Source organism: Actinia tenebrosa, unplaced genomic scaffold, assembly GCF_029948245.1.
Source record: "Actinia tenebrosa isolate PJP-AT-01 unplaced genomic scaffold, QUT_ActTen_1.0 PGA_scaffold2__45_contigs__length_23673736, whole genome shotgun sequence".
NCBI lineage: Eukaryota > Metazoa > Cnidaria > Anthozoa > Actiniaria > Actiniidae > Actinia > Actinia tenebrosa.
In genome coordinates this window covers 14197303-14218777 of record NW_028292579.1, presented here as the reverse complement: position 1 = coordinate 14218777, position 21475 = coordinate 14197303, and the positions used below count along the sequence as shown (strand labels likewise).

Below are 21475 nucleotides of genomic sequence, written 5' to 3'. Positions count from 1 at the left end.
CTTTTCGACGAAAATGGCTCGGTTAAGGTTAACGTGGCAAGATTAAGGGGCTTCCAAGTGGCTACCCGAAGTGCGTTAGAAAGGTTGGAAAATTTGAATGGAAGGGTCGCACTAGAAAAACGCGCTGAGGGGCTGCAGAAAGCGTTGGAAGAAAAAAACATAGAATACGCAAAGCAAAGTCAACTACTTGCCAATGCTGAAAAGGGGTCTAACCACCAAAAAGAAAGAATGATAGCAATGAAAAACGACTTAGATAGGGCCCTTCGCGAAAGGGATAAAGCCCAAAGGGACTTAGAAGAAGCTCAAAGCTCACATGCTCCAACGGACGCGCTACGAGAAACGTTGGAAGAAAGGGAGGAAGAATATATGAAGCAAAACCAGCGGCTTGCCGACGCTCACAAAAGGGAAATTGAATACAAAAACCAATAAATAAGTGAGCTGGTAGAACAAAGAACCCGAGTTCGGCGTGAAAGAAATCAAGCACAAAAGGCCCTTAACCTTGCCCTGCAAGAGTTGGACTTAAGAAGCGAAGATGCTAATGACTTACAAACTACCATAGCCGGCTCTTTGGTGGAACGGCGGCGGTTGGTTGCCGAAATTAAGACTATGGAAGAGCAAATCCGGCAAAGGGATCAGGCCATCGAAGACCTGGAGGGTCAAATAGAGCGGCAGCAAGAAGTACTTTCAGACCAAGCTCGCTCCGAAGAAGAAAGGGAGGCCGCCCAAAGGGAAGTAGATACGCTTGAAATACGCCTTGCGGAATTACGAGCTCAAAAGGAAAAACTGGAAAAGGAGCTGGGGCTTACCACCAAGGAAAAGGTAAAAAGAGCCGTTTTGAAGTATGGCGTTCCACTGGCATTTGCGGTCGCTATTAGCACCGTAGTAGGAGTTATCCTATCCGCGCTTAAGGCTACGGGCGCGGGCGTAAGCAACTTAGGTAAGGGACTAACGGACTTGGGAAAAAAGATGGCAGCCGGCCTTCCTGGGCTGCTGGGTTCGGTTGTTTCCTTGGCACTTAGGGCCGGCGGCGAACTGTTAAAGTTCGTGGGGAATAACATTTGGATCTTGGTTGTCGCTATTGGAGTGGTACTCCTGAAGAAGATGAGGGGTTAATCTTATCCTCGTATGTTACTGGGGGCTTATCGTCGTCAGGCATCCGAGGTGTTCTCGACTGGGGATAAGTAAAGATAGTATTCGCGCCGCCTTGGTAATTTGGCACCAGGGGTAGGGCAGTCATAGTAGAAATGGGTTTATGGCACCAAGCACTATTGGAGGAAGCAGCGCCTTGACCATTTATTCGAAGGTAGGCAACGTCATTGGGAAGAACCTGAAGCTTCGCATATTGACAATTGGCTATCATGTGAAAAGTTATTGACGTTATGTCCTCTGTGCTTCGCGGTGGGGGCTCCGACGAAAAATGGGCCGGGTTCCTATTATTATCTTTTTTTCTGTAAGGCAGTAATGAATAGTCATTCTCATCAACAATCCTAAACCCAGCATTGCACGAATACCCCGTGTTAATGGTAATAGTACACACGATTAATCCCAAGCCCCCAACCTTCACCCACAGCCCGGTGTCATACCAATGCTGTTCTAAGTATTCCTTCTCCTCCAAATAATGAAGAAACCAATCTTCCTTCGCGTGTGGGTTCATATATTTCAGGGAATAAATTCCCTTCTATAGACTCATTACCGTAAGAGTGCTAATGGTCTTGTGATTGTAGATAGTATCCCTTTGATTTTCTATGCTGTTTATGCAAACACTCCCGGTGTCATCTACTCTTATCTGCAGCTTTACCTTCCCGTGGCAATCGGCAACCATGTGGAAAGTCCAAACCGATAAATTCTCGGTGCTCAGGGGGTTTGGCTCTACGGAAAAATGCACAGGCTCCCTGTTGTTTGTCTTATTTCTCATAGGCTGCAGTACGCCATTCTCATCAAGGAACCTGAAGCCCACGTTGGCATGGCTGCTCGTACCAATGCAAATACTGCATATTATCAGCTTCTTTCCTGGGTAGTTCAAATTCACGGACATGCCGGTGACATCAACCCAAGATGCCTGGGTGTATTTTTTCTCGCCTGTGTAAGTCGTATAAACACAATCTACTCCAGCTACGTAGGGGTTATTCATCGCCATATATAATAGCTCAGACCAATACTTGCAGCTGCTAGGCCGGCTTTTAGTAAGTTATGGTCATATTCCTCAGGTATCGTAGGCAAAACCTTCTTTGATGGTTTCTTAACTACGGGCAGCTTTGCTTCGTGTGACTTTTTTGGCTCCTCTACAAAGTGAGGAATGCCCTTGGTAGTATCAGAGTTCACGTCATTCACCCCAAACTTCATGTTCTTAGTAGCTCGTTGAAGTTTGTTGTTGTATCCTACTACAGAGCCAGTATTTATAGATAAATTACTAGGCATTAACCAACAACCCGGGGCTACTGCATAGTCCAACCTTGCCTTAGAATTTTGTATAGCTAGTTGGTAACGCTGTACGCCCTTGCTAATGTCACCCTCCAAGATCGAACTTTCGAATAAGATCAAGGCTTCGGCTCGCGTCTCTTCTGCGGCGCCGGTATTCCCCACTATGCTTGATCGGGTATTTACTTGGGCTCCAAGGATAGAATACACGTAAGCTTCTATGCTGCGGTTCAAACGGGCAAGGCCGGCTTTGGTTAGTCCTTTACCTTCTGGGGGTATGAAATTAAAATATTGCTTCGTTTTCTCGTCGTTGGTAATCTTAATAATCAGTGGATTGGCCCCTGCATACTTACCACCCTCGTCTTTGAACAGAGGTCCGTCTCTAACTTCCTTAGTGGTCTTAGCATTTGGTTCAAAGAAGGTGCTACTGTCGTGAGTTTCTTTATGATACCCAGTATTCCATCGTAGTTTCAACGCATGAACTTCCTTATCACTTAGCTCGTGTCCACCAATCCCCCAATAAGCCCAAATGTGCCCTAGACCATTGTTAGCACCGACAGTGCATCTAAAATCCTTCCCTACAACACCGAACTCCTTACAAAGCCTGTTATAGGCCGGAACGTCGTATTTGTTATCTCTTGGATAGAACGCAGCATCTCCTGGTAATGCAGTAACGCCCATCTCATGCAGTATTCGCCTCACCGTAAAGTGAAAGTGAAACATAAATATCGAATTCTTCATCAAGTTTGCGCTTACCCCACAACCGCTGGTGGCACACCAAACCGCAAAGTTTAGTTGCTGCGGCCAATAACGCATGTTTGGACCACTTAACCATTCATGAGATTCCTTAGCGGTGGTATGAACAATGGGCACGTTTTTGAAGATATCTCGCACCTTTAACGAAAAGGAATGGTTGTTAGAGATCCGCATGTTCAACGTTAGGTCCAAGCTTGGATGTTCATTAAACGTAACTGCGGGTATCGGATAAGTACTGGTACCAAGCAATAATTCCTTTGACCAACCTTGCACGGGATTAGGATGCTTCAGCTGAGAGTCTATCTGATCAACCAGCGTAGGCTTCAAATCCCCATTGCTGTACATCCTAGAGCCGTTATAGTAAATCCCATCGGGTCTCCTTTCGAACTTACTGGGGTCTGCATGCGGAAACATCTTCCTAAATGCTCTCCAATTCCAGTAATCCCGGTTGTCGTGATGTGGCTGCTCCTCAATATCATTCCCAAAAGCGTCGTACATTAGTATATATAATGGATGTTATACCATCAGCACCTCAGTTGTACCCAGATGTTCCCAATTATCACACTACGGCACCAATAACGGAACCTAACGAACTAAACGCAGAGAATTTCAGACTTAACAAAGCAAATTTAATCCTGGCTTACTTGGAAGGGCAAACAAAACACTACGAAAAAGTTAGGAAGAAATACGTCAGAGCCCGGAGTACGCTACATAAGATTGCGATAACTTCGGGGTCCATATCTGTTGTGTTAACGGGCTCCGGCGTTGCTACTTCGCTTACTGGACCGGGAATAATTGTTGGAGTTCCTTTGGCCGGCGTTGGGGCAGCCTGTGGTATCATTTCGGCTGTTGCTACGGGCATTATGAAACAGTTGTCAAGCAAAATATCAAAACACGACACGACAATAGCTCTGTCAAGGGCTAAAGTAAATACAATTACCGATCTTGTCTCAAAGGCTTTGCGTGACAGAAAGATAGACGACGTAGAATTCTCGCTTATTCTGGCCGAAGAAGACAAATACGAGAAATTAGAGTCGGACATAAGGAATAAAAAAACAGTCATAAAAGATATTTCCGAGGAATCTCGCAAAAAGATCTACCAGGAGGCAAAAGAAGAGCTTCAAAGAAAGCTTGCTCAGTAAACATCTGCTTTGAAAAAAGCGTGACAGGATTCTATTTACATATCGAACGCCGGCTGTCTGGTTCATATGCAAATTAGAGTGTAAGACATAAATATAATAATTTTCACATACATAAGCGTCCAGATGTGTCTGGCGTTCGCTTGTGATCGTGGGACTTTGGAGCTGGGGAGGCCTAAGGTCCCGAGTTCGAGCCTCGCTGTAGACGCATTTGGACCGGTTGCTGTGAGTGAAAAAAAAAGCCTCCCCCACTCACAGCAACCGTGGGGGGAGGGGTGGAAAAGATAGAAAGTGCGATTCAACCCCGCGATGGGGGGTTTCGCGATGAAGAGTTGGAAAAGTCAGGGGGTGTCTCGGGACGCTGTCCGGAGTTCACCCTCTGGTGGGTCGTAAGAAAGATATATGTGTATGTACTAGAGGGCCTCTGGCGCGGGATGAAATAAGCCCCGTAAGCCCAAAATGCAAAAAACCCCACTGGGGATAGCTTGGTGTTCTGCGCGATGCATTCCCCAGTGGGGTATCTGGCAAAATAAACGCCAGTTTTGCATTTTTATTTTCTCGGAATCCATCCTAACAGGGGGTGGTTGGGGTCTATTTTGTAAAATATTTCGTAGATTACGTCAGGGTAATAAGGAATATCCTTATCCAGCCGACAAAACATCCACTCGGCTCTGCTCATATCAGAAACCTCGGGAATAGACTTACCGGTAATTTCAGACAAAAGATAGGGAATAGCTTTGTAATATTTCCCTAGCTTTAATTTTTTCAACGTTTTCCGTAGACTTTGTGGGGTTGGCTCTTCTAAGTGGTCTATGATTTTCTTCTTTACTTCGTTGTTTAAATATACCGGTCGATAACCTTGGATATGACTCATCCAGTCCCTAAAGTATTTTATTCTCTTATAAGGTGTTTTCTTACGATAAGTAGCGATATTATCTGAACAGGTGAGAGAGACGTTAAGGCATTGCTTGTGACAAGGAATTTCTTTTTCAGTAAATCAGCACACTCGTCTCTGGTGATACATTTACCAAACTCTGATTTAATCAACGCTCTCCTCATTTTTAAAGGTAGAGCTTCAACTCGATACACTTCTTTTGCATCTTCTGGGCTTGAAGTGCTAGTAATGCTGGTTGTGGGAATTAAATTATTACCTGTTTTCTGTAACGACTTCATTTTCCGTAACAACTTTATTTCCAGATTTTCTCTACTATAAGGTTTTCAGTAAGAGATCGTCCAGTTGCCAGTTTACCCTTGAACGTGAAAGTACAATCAAACTATTTCAAAGATCCTTTCGACCACTCTCACTTACTTGGAGCTCCTCGTTCCACTCCCAAGCACATGCCCCCGATCTTAAATGTGTCGCGCCCCAACCCTACCCCGAGGGACACTAACAAAACACAAATTGACACTTCAGGAAAAATACATTCCGTTAACACCTTCCCCCTTTTTTTTTATTTGGAAGGCTAAGTGACTCAGTTGGCTACTTTGATTTGTCGGTTTTCTGTTTGGAATCAAGGATCCAGCCTGGGTCCGTCTTCCGGTTGCGTTTTGCTCTTCGTTCTACCTTCTCTTTTTCCTGTTTGTGGGGGTTTGGGATTTCAGTCAGACCTTTCTTTCTTGTTTTGTACAGTTCCAGCGGTTTAGGCTCTTGAGGACGTAAGCCAGAAGGTGTGCAAGGCAAGAGAATGTAACGTGTTTATTAGTCCCTTTCCGTCTTCACGCTTGATGCAATAAACTGGGATATCTGAATTAGGCTTAGATGTAATCAGATATGTTACTTTCCCAAAAATTATCAAGTTTTCCTCGCGGAGTTACGTTCCTAACCAATACTTTATCACCAGTTTGTAATGTGCTGGAAGTCGGCTTGCGACGGTCGTATGCTTCCTTCTGATGCTTTGCCGCATGTTGAGCTTTATCGCTTGCCAGTTGATAGGTATAATCAAGGCGCTTCTGAAGCTCTTCAACAAAAACAGATTGCTTTCTGCTTTGGGAACCGTTTGGATCATGACCAAAGTACAGGTCTATGGACAGTCTTGGATGGGCTTGATGTAGCTCTTTCTAGTACAAACAAATGAAACTAATATCTAAGAAACACGTTGGAATGCAACAGGTATTGCCCAACTTGCCTGTCTTTTCGCAAATTAGCTGTTCATCAACACCAACATCAAACATACGGGTCGCAGCCGTGGCATGTAAGGAATGATTTGTTCGGTATCCTGACAAACCACTGACATCACACAGTCGCTTCACAGTCGACGTCAGTTTGTTGTGCCCTACCGGCACCGAACTATACCAACAGTCAGGTTTTCGGTGTTTTAGAGGAGTCAAGTACAGCGCATCACTTTCACCAATTTTATGTTCGGGGCTTCAAATGAACAAAATACCAATAAAAATCAAACAATCAATCTAGATATGCACTTCGTAGTATAATTAAACGAGATAAATCATTGTTAACAAAATGTTAAGCATATGCATTTTCTTACCACAATCTCAGATATTTCTCGTATAGCCATACCACACATCTTTCTGGATTTCTCTTGTTTTCGTACGCTCGAGTAACTTTGCCCGTCACCTTACGATCTTTTAGTCCGCCTGCATTCGTTTTTGATATGTCCTCATGGTATTCAAAAACTTCAAGGCACTTGAATTTGTTCTTCTAAGTCGTCTGTGTTCCCGACCGCCTCGAAGAGCAAAATGAATGCCCAATAAGTAAACGATGGTGTCGAGCAGTTGTTGGGGTTCTGAGTGACCTAAAATGCCTTCACTCCAAAGTTTTTCTTCTTTCTCTAACGTAATAATTTCCGCTTGCTTCGAGTTTCCTAACCCTTCAGAGGCAGATTCCTTCATTGCAGCATCTAAACTTGACCTGAGTTGTGAAAATTCGGTATCATTAAAGAAACTCACAACATGCCCCTCTTGTTTCATATGGTGTTGTATAGCAGCTATAATACCGTGGAGCGTATTTGGAGGATATTTATTACCATTAGCTTTTCTTGCTTCCATTATGAATAACGAAAGGTTCTTATTCAATTCTTGAATCGACATATTTTCCAAGGGTTTAGATATCACTTCCAGGTTGGCTGTATCATTACAGCCCTCAGAGTTACCAAGTCGCATATTTCGCTCGTTACGCCATTCTTCGAACATCTTAATGGCCCATGCATCTTTACACAAACTGGACTTCGGAACACACTGCTTAACGTTAGCTAGAACTTAGCTTTCATTCATGGTTCACCAAACCTGAAATTTTCTTTTGCTATAGCCTCCCCCTCCGCTTCATTCTGTTCAACAACGCCACCTAGCAGTTTTTCTACATCATTCACTTCAAAGATTGGTAATTCTTGGCTCGAAGAAGGTTGTGGAGTAATAAACAATTCATAGTCTTCGTCCTCAAGCTCAAACATCTTGCGACACCAACGTCCACGGCAAACTGAATTATTTCTCATGATTTTCAAAATCGTCGTTACAAGATTGCATAGCCATGTTCGTGTATCCAAAAATCTTAGATGTAATTTTCTCACAACTTTTAAACATTCCATGTTGGTCATTAACAAGCTATTCAAAAGCTCACAAACATCGATATCATTGACATCGAATGGCCACGCTCTCACAAATCCAAAAACTGATAATTACAAATTGTCTTCCATTAAAACAATAGAATTGGGGCATGGCTGGTTATTAAACCAGTTCAAAACTACGGGCTCGGACTTTCATTGAAATTCAAGACCGAGGGCTGTGCCCTCGGTCTTGAATTTCAATGAAAGCCCTCGCCTTATGTTTAGAATCTTTATTTCTAGTTGGTCTTTTGTTCTTCCCCAAGAGTACCTAACATGTGGAGTAGTGTGCGGTTGAAGCGCTCGCACATTCCGTTTCCCATCGGATGATACGGTGTAGTTTTAGACTTGGCGATGTTGGCTAGTTTGCATAACTGATTGATAATCTCTGATTCAAAATTTCTTCCTTGATCGCTATAGATTCTTCGTGCAGGGAAGCCGTAATGGACGATAAACTTGAAACAAAGCGTTTGCGGTCAAATTTGCGGTTCGATTTAAAGTCGGAATCCCTTGAGCATACCTGGTTAACTGGTCTGTGATAACTAGAATGTTCTCATATCCACCCTTGCACCTGTCTAACTTAAGAAAGTCCACGCTGACGAGTTCCAGGGGCTCAATTGTCATTATGTTAACAAGAAATGCTACGCTCTGTGGTTGAGGTTTCTTACGAAGCACACATGCTCGGCAAGTTTTTATCCGCTCTTCGATGTCTTTAATCATTCCAGGCCATTAGAATCTTGTTCTACCCAGGTCCACTGTGCGTTAATAATAATAATAATAACAACAACGACAACGACAACAGTACTTGTATAGCGCATTCTGCTACCTCAATGCGCTGTGGAGATTGAAGTGAAGTGTCCACATTCATTGTGAATTCCTGTGAGGGCTCTTTCCCTGAGTCTTTCTGAAACAAGTAGCTGCAATACCTCTTCTCCTTGAGGGCCAGTCTTCCCACGTCTGTAGACGTTGTTTTCTATAATTAATCGGTCCCAGAACTTAAGTATCTTCAATACTTTCGTAACTTCATTTTTCTGAGATCTTTTGAATACTGAAGGAATTACACTGGAAACACCCAGGTATATGAGGTATGAAGGCAATTGCTCCAACATGTGTATGGTGGCCAAAGATGGATGAGAAAATTGAAGAGGTGGTGAGGGCGTGCACTGTCTGTCAAACACTCCACCATGTGCACCACTTATTCCATGGAAGTGTGGCCTACGAGACCATTCCAAAGTATTCATGTTGACTTTTGTCAAAAAGACAATGATTGCTTCTTAGTAGTCGTTGATAGTCATTCCAAATGGCTTGATGTTCAACACATGACCCTTACCACTGCTGATAAAACTATTGATGAGTTGAGGCTGATCTTTGCAAATCATGGTTTGCCTGAGGAGTTGGTGTCGGATAATGGACTACAATTTGAGTTTGTGCGTAGGAATGGGATAAAACACGCCTTAGTTCCCCCATATCACCCACAGTCAAATGGGGCAGCAGAGAGGTCAGTCAGAATTGTCAGAGAAGCATTAGTTAAACAAGTAATTCAAGGGACAAAGGGAATGTCTATGAAGTATAGACTGGCAAATGCTTTGTTTAGGTATAGTACCACTCCACAAACAACTACAGGGGTAACCCCAGCTGAGTTAATGGTAAGGCGTCGTTTAAGGAAAATGTTAAGTTTGATTAAACCTGATCTTGGACAAGTTGTTGAAAGTAAACAAGAAAAGCAAAAAGAGTATAAGGTTATGAAATGTAAGAAAGAAAGGTCGTACATAAGGCTTGATAAGGTTCGGGTACGAAACACAAGGGCGAATTCAAAGTTAGAAAAGTGGATTCCAGGGACAGTAGTTAAGGTTTGTGGTCCTAGTTCATATGTAGTTGGAACAGGACACAAGACCAGATATGTTCATGCTGATCACATGATTAAGGCACATGAATAATGTACCAGAAGATGTGCCGGAGGACATTGGTGAGCTTGAACTCGTGGCGCCTGAATCTTGTGAGCAGGATGGTGCCCCTGATAAAAAGGAAAACCTTGGTGATAGAGTCATGCAACTAACTACAACTCCAGTGAGTTTAAGTATTCCGTTACCAGTTTTGAGATCTCAGAGAGTTAAAAAACCTGTTGTTAAGCTCAATCTTTAAGTATAAGCACATTATGTTGATGTTAAGAAATAACATTTTCCTTTAGGGGGAAGTAATGTAATGTATTCATGACCATGATGCTTTGCGATTAAAGTACCCACGAGGCGAGCTAGATCGAACTGTGTTTGAGTGTCTTCATTTAAGGAAATACTACAAATGGCAGTTAGTGTTTTAAGGTCAGTATTTACAGTAGTATTCAGTAGTTGCTCCAGTAGCATTTTATAATAAATTGACAGTTTCCTAGGAACAATTGTTCTTAGAGGGTCAAAAATGAACAACCCTAGAAACACCCTTACAATACACGGCCATCCCAAATGCTATAGCTGCTATCAAAACTGGAACAGTGCCTTTCTCTTCGGCAAATGATGCGAGAATGTTCTCTTTGTTAGCTGAGGGCGTGCAAGAACGTAGCATTTCGATTAACACAGCCTTGGGATTGTCAATTTCGATAAAACCATCCTTACAAAGGATAACCTTTAAGTGTGTTCTGACAATATATAATTGTTCTTTCACAATTTTCTTTCTTGTCTTTCATAAGTAGTATTAGGGATGGGGGTATCAGCGCAATCTCATCACAGGGTTTACCTGTGTCGAATATTTCACCATGGAAACAACCCATCCTAAGTGTGGTTGGGGGCAACAGCGCAACCACTTAAATATGTTAGTCTATATATGGAGTGCGATGAATGTAAGAGAACTTTTAAGAAAGAAGCGGACTTAAAGAAGCATTTGAAGATGAAGACGAAATGTATGAGCAGCTATGATTGTGGATGTGGTAAGAAGTTTAAGACTAAGGTTAAGTTGCTTTGGCACTGTCAGAGCTGTAAATATGACTACGACGACCTCAAAAGGGCTTGGAATTAAGGTTAAAATATTTCTAATATATAGATGGAATCGCAAAGCAACTTCGAAACAATATCTATTTCTGCAGAAGGCGAGATCGATGTTAGACAATTCTGGCGAAAGTCAGTCAAGGAAGTCAAAAGGACGCTCCGCAGAGGCTTAAATGACCTCGGAGCCTTGAAAGCCAGCATAATGGTGGAGGTAAGCTTAACTAAAGACGAATCAAGAACGACAGCGATGTTGAGATCAAAGTCTTTGCTAATCCTTGAGGCCACAAACCTAGACAGGTTGTTGAACGAAGCGTTAGAAGCCATAATGGAGTCACTTGCCAATTACACAAGAGAAGGATCCGGCTGGATGGTAGAAGAAGTCGTGGGAATGGAGGTCAGCATGGCCAGGTACGTCCCGATTCGCGGAGGAAGTTACGTACCCCTACCACCGTGGATCGAGAGGAAGAAAGCAATAGTTAACGTGAAGAACGACAACGACAGATGCTTCATGTGGGCGTTAAGATCAGCCTTGTACCCAGCAGAAAAAGACCCCTGCCGAACAACGAAATACCCCGAGGACGACCTAGAATGGGATGGAGTTGAGTTTCCGATGCAGTTATCGCACATTCCGATATTTGAGGAAATAAACGACCTCGCAATTAACGTTTACGGTGCCCGAGAGCAAACGATTGTTCCACTAGTACTATCAAAGTCCAAAGGAGAGCGCATTCACCTATTTTACCACGGCGGGCACTACTCATGGGTTAAGCACCTCAGCAGACTATTTTACAGACACACGAAGCACAAAGGTAAGAAGTACTTCTGCGACTGCTGCTTGTTATCATTTACATCACTAAAGGATCTCAAAAGACACGACGGTATTTGCCGCGGAGTAGAGGAAGTAGCGCAGCGAATTCAAATGCCCACCAATGTGGAGCTGTCATACGACGACCATAAAAAACAAACGAAAGTGCCATACGTAATTTACGCAGACTTTGAAGCTATAATTACGAAGGAAAACAAAGTAAGGGGAGAAACGAAAAAGACGGGGTTGCACGAGATTTGTTCATACGGCTACATAGTTGTGAGACACGACGGGGAAGCGGACCCGCCAGTTATCTACCGAGGTCCAAATGCAGCGAACAAGTTCCTTGAAGCCCTACAAGACGAGGAGAAGGTAATCAGAGATAAGCTGCGGCGCAAGAAGAAGGTCGTATTTACGAAGGAGAACCAAGAAGCATACGCAAAAGCTAAGGTTTGTCACGTATGCGACCAAAACCTCTTGCAGTACGGACGCAGGGCTAAGAAAGCGTGGGACGAGGACGGTAAGTATCTAGGAGAAGCCCACTTTAAATGCGGGGTCTATCACAAGAAAGGCGAGAAAGCCGGAAAGCCATCCACGCACTGCATTCACTGCCACAAGCGGTTTGTAGAAGACTTCTATGTGGACAAAGTAATAGATTATTGTTCTTTGACGGGTGCCTACATTGGAGCCGCGCACTGGAAATGCAAATCAAACATAGACCCAACCATGGAGATTCCCGTGTTCTTTCACAACCTTCGCGGGTACGATTCCCACCTTCTCTTGCAGGGTACAGACGGTACGGACGTCAAATGCATACCAAACAATAAAGAGCGCTACATGTCCGTAACCGTAGGCAAGCTGAAGTTCTTAGACTCACAACAATTCATGGCGGACTCGTTAGCCAACCTCGTGAAATACAACACCGACTTCCCCATTTCCAGTCAATACGGCGCGGAAAGGAAAGGAGTGTACCCATACGAGTACATGGACTCCTGGGAGCGCTTTGAAGAGGGTTTACCCAGCAAAGACAAGTTTTACAGTACCTTAACGGAAACCGGGATAAAGGATGAAGAATACCAGCACGCGCTAGACGTATGGGAAAAGCATTCCTGTGAGAACATGGGTGAGTACCACGACATTTACCTTCGCTCTGACGTCGTACTGCTGGGAGACGTTTTCCAAAGCTTCCGTAAAATGGCTATGGAATACTACGGATTGGACCTCGCAAACTTCTACACCGCCCCCGGACTCTCCTGGAGCGCATTGTTAAAGAAGACGAATGCACAGCTAGACCTCCTAACAGAATACGACATGTACCGCTTTATGGAGGACGGCATTCGCGGCGGCGTCTGCGGACCCAGCCGACGTTACAAGCCCACGACTTACATTTCTTACCTCGACGCAAACAATCTTTACGGTTGGGCAATGTCGCAATACCTTCCCATGCGAGACTTCGAATGGGACGAAGACAGACCCTTAGACTTCTACCTAAATGTAGAAAAGGACGCAGACAAAGGCTACATTCTTGAAGTCGACTTGGAATACCCAACTCACTTACACCCACTTCACGATGACTACCCGCTAGCCCCAGAAGCAATGGAGATACCATTCTCGCAACTCTCGCCACTACAGAAAAGCCTTTGCCCCTCTTACAAGCCGTACCGCAAGCTTACCCCAAACTTAATGGACAAGCATAAATACGTGGTTCACTACCGCAACCTTCAGTTTTACGTGCGACACGGACTCATTGTTAAAAAGATACACCGCGTCCTCAAATTCACCCAAGAGCCCTGGATGCAGCCTTGCATTGACTTTAATACCCAGAAAAGAACAGCGGCTAAGAACGACTTCGAAAAGAACCTCTTTAAGTTAATGAACAACTCTGTGTTTGGTAAGACGATGGAAAACATACGCAAGCGGGTAAGCGTAAAGATAGTTAGCACGATGGAAGAAGCGGAGAAGTACGTATCCCAACCAGGCTTCGTGCGCTACGTAGAAATGCTCAACTTCTACGTAATTCACATGAAAAAGGCCAACCTCTTTCTAAACAAGCCCGTCTACACAGGCTTAACTGTGCTCGACCTGTCGAAGTTGCTCATGTACGAGTTTTACTATGACAAGCTAAAGCCAAAGTACGGCGACCGCTGCCGACTCTTATACACCGATACCGACTCCCTCATAATGGAAATAGAAACCCCCGACATTTACCAGGACTACGCCGAAGACCTCGACGAGTACGACACGTCCGGTTACCCAAAGGAGCACCCACTCTTCTCAAACAAGAATAAGAAGGTAATAGGAAAGATGAAGGACGAAATGTCAGGCAAGCCCATAATAGAGTTCGTAGGGCTCAAACCCAAAATGTACAGCGTACTCAAAACCGACGGTGCAGATAAGAAAGCCAAAGGCGTAAAAAAGTACGTGGTGAAGAAAGAAATCACCCACGAATCTTACTTAAAGGTGCTACGCACACGCAAGGAGACGAAACATTCTATGAACAGCCTGCGCAGCTACGGACATCAAATACACAACCTTACGCAGGAGGTGTCCCTGTCAGCATTTGATGGTAAGAGATGGATGTGCGACGATGGCATCCATACGATAGCATTCGGACATCATACGATAAGCAGTTCTTCTTTGACGAACCCACGTGTGGGACCATCATGAAGATAATATAAGATGGGCTGGCCCTTCTTAGCTATCGCACTTCGGATCTGGTAAGTTTCCAAAGACCAATTAGGATCCGTAGCTCTTTTGGATCCTCCTTCTAATTCGCCCGGTTCATAGAGATATCGAACCGTGACGTCGCCTAATCTCTTTTCCTGGGGGAAGACCACCCTCGAACTTCTGACGTAGGACTTGTGCTCCACAGTGTTTCTTTTTTATGGCATCCTTGGGTTTCATTCCCGTAGCCCTGGCCGCCTCGTTGTTCAAAGCCGCGACGACCTGGGGGAGCCTCTGAGTCCATTCCCTGTTGCGTTTGGAGGGATCTTCCAGCTCTTTCCAATGGTATCCAAAGAGACGCTCGGCCAAGGTCTTATTGAATCTTTCGACGATGCTCTGACCCCTGTGGTACTCAGCTTCAGCTCTCCTAATCTTGGTGTCGTGGTCTTTCAGGGTCTTAGTAACCACGCCCATGAACTCTGTCCCCGCATCCACTTGCAGCAGCTTGGGCCATTTCAAGACGCGCTTATAAATCCTACCTAGGGCTTCTGCGACTTCTCCAGAATCCTTGCTGGTTATGGGTTCGGCGTCCTTATATCTGCTTGCGATATCGACTACGGTCAAAGCGTATCTATAGGTCTTTCTTCTCACCTTGTCGTGCGGTAAGAAAAGCAAATCTGCCTGATGAACTTCGTTGGGGGCATTTACGGTAAAGCTGGGCCTGGGAATGTACTTGGGCACGGGAAGATAGACCTGCCAGAGGGTTTGTTTTTTTAACCAATTCTTAGCCGTTTCTTCTGATACCCTGGCCGCGGTCGCGAGTTTCTTGATGGCCGACGCTCCTCTCCAATAGCCTTCGGGTCCATAGTAAATCCTTTTAAGTTTGTCCTCTACGCGGCCCATTATATGAATTCCAAAACAAGATTGATCTTACGTCCGTTAAAATCCACCGTCTTTCCGTCCACTTTAATGGTGATGTTTATGCTTTCTACCAAATTAGACAAGTCATACTCCAAAGAAATGGGAGTGTATTCTACCAGGCCAAATGGATTACCTTTGGGCAGAAACTTGGGCATAAGAGAAGACTTTTCTCCATTGCTGTAACTATTGACCAAGTCGCAATAGACTTCATAAGAGGATGCGACTTTCCATTTCACGGGTGTGACCGTGTCGGTAATTGTCTTGCCCGAGGCACATAATAAAGATCCCAATGGGCCAAACTTTCCAAAAGGTACTGAATAGTTTGGCATATTATGTTTCGAGGGTCATTTCGTGTGGTAATCCCGTGGTGAGAGTATAACCGCGCTTGGCGAGCTCCTTAGCAAGGGTGATTGGCGTGTAATGTCCATCGGGTAGCATTTCACCTTGATATTTGCCAGGCGTCTTAAGTACGGTAACCAGGGCCCCAATTAAATTATACCAAGAATTGTACAACGAGCAACTTATGAGCCGAACCTTATGGGCTTTGATGGGGGGATTCAAATAAGTGGTAAAGTTATTTTTATCGCTTTCCAAAAAGACGATCATATATTTCAGGAAACACAGTTTCCTTTGCTTGCTGAATTAGACTAAGTACGCCAAAGCTACGCCTCCTACCAGTCCTGCAACTCCTACGAAGACCAACTCGCTATCTTTTTGTTTCTTAGAAGGCTGGTAGTAATTCTTAAACTGAGGCTTTCTCATTCTAAAGTCGGGGTGTGCTTGCGCATAAAGTAATCCTTTACCATGATAGCCTCGCCTACGGCAGCGGTCATCTTAGCAAAGTTAGCGAAGCTCTTACTTGGGTCTTCAGTAAAGTCTTCTTTGAGCACTTTCTTACCTACCCAACCAATACCCGCAACAATAGAAGTAATGATAGCAGCCTCTTCAACAGTTTTCAATAACGCGGTTGACATTATATTACAGAGCGAGAAGGTTATTCCATTACGGGTATTTTGCTTCTCTTAGGGGGCTCCTGCGTCACATGCACGTGTTCTACTTTTGGCTTCGTAGCCCGCCATTGTAAGTAGAGGCTGCCTGCTGCTATAGCAACTCCCAACGCACCGATGACGTACCCAGGATTGATAAAGGATTCGTCTTCTCTTTCCTCCACCTTTTCCTCCTTCTTTGCTTTGTTCTTCCTGTTCATCTCCGTGAGCTTCTTCCCCGCGGCAACTCTGCCTGGAGATTTAGCCTTGGTAATCTTTTGCTCCTCTTGGGGCTGCTCTACCTTCGATTCACTCATTTATACTAAGGACTTGAAGGACTTGATAAGTAACTTATGGATGACTTGGGTAAGGACTTGATAAGTACTTAAGAGAGGATGTCAGCAAAAATCGACCAAAATCAAATTTTGCCGGCAACAGCCGAAAAATCGAATTCGCTCATATTTTGGTATTAGGAATACCTTGATGCGATATAAACTGTGGTATACTTCATTTGCCAAAATATCGCTTTATTTCCGAGAAAAACGAGAAAAACGAACTCGTGCATAATTGACTCTCTGAGAGAGTCACAATATACTCCACCTTTGGGGGCCTCGCGCGCCTTTGCAAAAATATCTACAGACTCAATCTTGGGAAATTATTTGGGATAGTGTTTTAACATTAAAAAGATGGAATTTCACGGTGTTCGAATAAATTCATAGTGGCGAAAAATATTTATTCACCAGGGTACTTTGACTTCGCGTCAAAAATGAGGAATTTTCAAAAAATGATTTATCCGTGTGCTAAATAAAATAAAACGTTGATATTAAGAAATTGAAAAGCTAAAATAATGTTCTAATCGTGGGTGAAGTCATTTTTGGGGGTTTTTGTTCTGCGATGAGAAATAAAATCTAAAAGTTACAGAAATTTTGAAGAGCTCAGACGGTCGGCCAAATCAAAGCGATTGACAAATTTGCATAACTTTTTGGATTTTTAAATCTTAATTTGGCTAAGTATCATAAAAACATCATCAGCATACAAGTTCAATGTAATATAATGACAAATACCGCAAGAATTTCGTTTTTACATTTGATTTTACCTAGAATTTAACGACAATTTATGCCCGGGAACTTCTGTTTACAATCATTTAGTGACTGAGCGGCAGGGCTGAAATGTGTAACGCGACAGATTTAGTTTTTGCAATTTAAAAATAGTCTTTTTCTTTTCAATTTCAGAGAAATAAAAGTATTTATTTGTTTGTTTGTCTCTTTAATTTTTCAAGAGAAATCGAAAAATGATTCAACCCCCGTTTCAATGACTTTTTTCGAGTGGGAAATTGATTACAATACAAAAACTAACTTCAGGGGAGACTTTGATAGATGACTGACACATGAAATTAAATTGCCGCAATTCTTTTGTATAATGCCGCAAACAACATCCATTCTTCAGTCATTAACGCTTTTATCCACGTTATGATTTGCTAACTTTATTTCCATGGAAGTTTGTTGCTCCTTTAAATCGATTATTGGTGGATTATGTGGTTATAGCAGAAAAGATAGGACGCAAGATGCTCTCGTTGTTCCCTTGCTTTCATGCACTAAGGATATAGCTCGACACAAGACTTTGTTTGGTTTCTCTGGATTTGAAAGTGAATTCGATTTGATTCTTGGTCGTGCAGGACAGTTCAGACGACCAAAAGAAATAAATGATTGGACGATATGTCCCCATCATCGCTCAATACTTGGACTAGGGTGGACAAGGGGCTCTAGTACTAGATGTAGAGTTCCCGCATCGATCTCAAATCATGGCCAATCAAAATCGAAGTGGCCAAAGAGCGACAAGGGCATTGGAAAAGACGAGTCGGAATTGATATTCAAGAAAACAGGAACTTTTATTCCATCTGGAGCAGGTAACGTTTTTGCATGCTTATGATTTCTTCTCAAAACGCATGTTTCTATATCAGTCCCGTTAGCAGGGCCGTAACTAGGAGGGGGGGGGGTGCAGGGTGCACGTGCACCCCCCCCCCCCCCCCCAAATAAAAGGTTAAGGTCCGCTCATCCATCTCCTTTTTTTGTGTGTGTGTGTGGTTCTGCTTTCTTCTGGTTACCTTTTTATTATTATTTTTTTTATTATTATTTATTTTTGTTCTGCTTTCTTAAAAGAAACGATCAATGGTCCGATTTTCATGCACCCTCCCTGTCAAAGTTCTGGTTACGGCCCTGGAAGTAGTATTTTAAGTCGTAGTGTGCATTGTTTGGCAGGTATCTGCGTGAGTTGCAGGAAAAAAATAAGAGAGATGGTCAGTAATATTGACACACAGAAATCTAGAAGTTCGTTTGTAGATGAGGAATGCATTGACGCGGAAACAGAGACACTCGAAAAACTAAAGCATTTGAGAATAGAGGTAGGTCTGCCAATCTAAGCCTTTATTTAAAAAGGTGCTAAAATAATCCAATCCATCCTTCTCATTCCATCTATTGTATATCCAACCAACCAACCAACCATCCATCTATCCAATCTCATTCCATCCATTCTTCTATATCTTCTATATTCCTTTTATATTCCATCCATTCTTCTATATCCCATCTATTCCATTCCCTTCATCACATTCCAGTCTATCCATCCATTTCAGCCAATGCTCCATACATCCATCCCTCCATCCAACCGTCTATCTCAGACCCGCATCAAGGAACGCAGCAAGGCCCACAGCTTAGAAATATGGGAAGGGGAGAGGGGGGGAGGGGGGGAGGGGGGGGAAGGTGGGAGACAAAACAACTTTTTTTCCGGAAGACCATAATATACTCGCCTAATATACTCAACTTTGCCTTGTACCTTTTTTTAAAAAAATAGAAGAAGCTGAGTGGGGGGTGGACCTGAATTTATCACATTCCATGCACCCTTATTCCAATTTATTCATACACCCACTTAAAAAATATAAAGATTTATATTTCTTTTCCCGGTTTTAGGAAAAGAGGAGTAAAGAGCAAAACGAAGAAGAAGAAAAAGAAGAGGAGGTGTTCTTTAAACAGCCATTACCTTTAAGTCCAACAAATATTTCAATGTCTTCTACGTGGACGAATACGCCAGTGAGTCAATATCACGAAGAGGACATTTCTAGTGTAACTGTTGACGGTTCTTTTCTTTTCGATTTGTCACCAAGAGAAAAACTCAATGCTTATTTAGCATCAAGAGATGTTAGTCCTGTCCGCTTTGTGCTAGCAACCCCATGGGACGAGGCATCTGAACGCTCGAGACGTTATTACAAAAGAAAAGGAAAACAAGTGGTTGCTTCATGCTTAGAGGAAGTTGCTCCTGGGCAGTCCGACAAGATCTTTGATTCTTTAGCAAAATTCAATCTTAAACATGGCGATACTACTTTTGATTTTTCATTGATGGAAGCCCTTTGTGAATGTTACAATAATGCCAATCATTGGAGCACTAGAAGACAGATCCTCTCCCTTATGGCAGATAAAGTAAGCTTCAATGATTTAAAGAGATGGATACCCGACATATCGATGTACCGCCTTAAAATAGTGCGGCATCATCGTTTACTTCATGGTTGAGGTTCTGTTCTCTCGCCCGTAAAGAATACGCGCATGTATATAAAACCCGAGAAACTAGAGCACTTTTTGACATTCATTACGAGCTCTCACATAGTTCAAGATTTACCTTTCGGAGAAAGAGTACTCAAGTTGTCATCAGGCTGTGAGCTAAAAGTTCCAAATGTGGTTCGAACTCTCATACCGGAACAAATAATACGTCAATACCAAAGTTACTGCTCGGAAACAGGTTTTGACCCAGTAAGCCGTAGCACATTGCTCAGGATCCTCAGTGCCTGCTCTGCGTCCGTCCGCAAATCCCTTCAAGGGCTGGACTATTTTTCAGCAAATGGAGCCCAGTCCTTTGATGATCTAGAAGACGTGGTGGAGACACTTGGGGATAGTTATGGAAAGGGACTAACGTGGGCGAACATGACTAATGAAAAGCTAAAACAAGCGAAACGATACCTTAAAAGCGATTATAAGGTAAAACTGAATTTTAAAACTCAAGTATTAAAGCTAACACCACAACAAACACAAGAAAACTGACAAGACAAAAACAAACAAACAAACAAACAAAAAATGAAAAAAGAAAGACAAGAAGTTAATGCATTTTCCTCCTCCTGACGACTATCTTTTTATTTTATTTTAGGTGCATGTTTCAAAAAACTCGGTGGTTGCCGATCACTGCAGAGTGTTCGCTCTCAGTTCCCCTGACGACCCCTGCTTCGAAAAGTGTTGTAATCACGAACATAATCTAAAATGTGATAGATGCAGCATCTTCCCTAGTGCTCTTGAAGAAATACGTTCAGCCATTAAAGGCGTTGACTGCTCATTAGAAGAAAGAGATGGAGTATACCATAGATCAATCCGCTCAAAATATCGATGCGTGGAAAGCTCATCTTCTTCGAACCATCAACCAGGATACCGCAAAACATGAAATATCGAAAAATTTGAAAAATAAAAATTTTACTTAATTGTCGTATACTTAACTATGATATGCCTGGTTGAATCAGATTTCTGTGATTGCTGTATTTATATATACAAATACAGCAATATGTAGAGACTTTAACTAAAATAATGATAAATCAAGTTTTTTCTAGTATACTCGATAAGAGTATTGCTTGAAAAAATATAGGCAGATGATAGTGACAAAATTGCTGCAAACGTCAATTTTTTCCGATTGATAAAACAACGGTTAAAGTCTGTTGTGAAGAATTATTCAACTCGGAACTTGTCTCAGATCTAGGACTGGGACTATGCGTTTAGGATTATGATCACAAGCCGGTTGAATCCGATTTAAACGGTTTGATTGCCTTCGATCTCTCATTCAGATTCTCACTCGAAAAAAGTCGATTTTCGATTTCTCTTGAAAAATTAAAGAGACAAACAAACAAATAAATACTTTTATTTCTCTGAAATTGAAAAGAAAAAGACTTTATTTTTAAATTGCAAAAACTAAATCTGTCGCGTTACACATTTCAGCCCTGCCGCTCAGTCACTAAATGATTGTAAACAGAAGTTCCCGGGCATAAATTGTCGTTAAATTCTAGGTAAAATCAAATGTAGAAACGAAATTCTTGCGGTATTTGTCATTATATTACATTGAACTTGTATGCTGATGATGTTTTTATGATACTTAGCCAAATTAAGATTTAAAAATCCAAAAAGTTATGCAAATTTGTCAATCGCTTTGATTTGGCCGACCGTCTGAGCTCTTC

General features: G+C 42.8%; 2 protein-coding genes across 2 annotated transcripts; both read left to right on the top strand.

Moving 5' to 3' along the window:
- Positions 1-12631: 12631 nt before the first annotated feature.
- On the top strand, positions 12632-17598 carry LOC116286596 (uncharacterized). Its single transcript, XM_089034084.1, has 2 exons — positions 12632-14213; positions 17498-17598. Exons 1-2 carry the CDS (start codon positions 12632-12634, stop codon positions 17596-17598), a joined length of 1683 nt encoding a protein of 560 aa, XP_088890210.1.
- On the top strand, positions 17469-20694 carry LOC148909322 (uncharacterized). The gene is made up of 5 exons (XM_089034083.1): positions 17469-18124; positions 18477-18619; positions 19182-19688; positions 19803-20240; positions 20407-20694. Exons 1-5 carry the CDS (start codon positions 17710-17712, stop codon positions 20692-20694), a joined length of 1791 nt encoding a protein of 596 aa, XP_088890209.1. The 5' UTR covers positions 17469-17709.
- Positions 20695-21475: the final 781 nt, after the last annotated feature.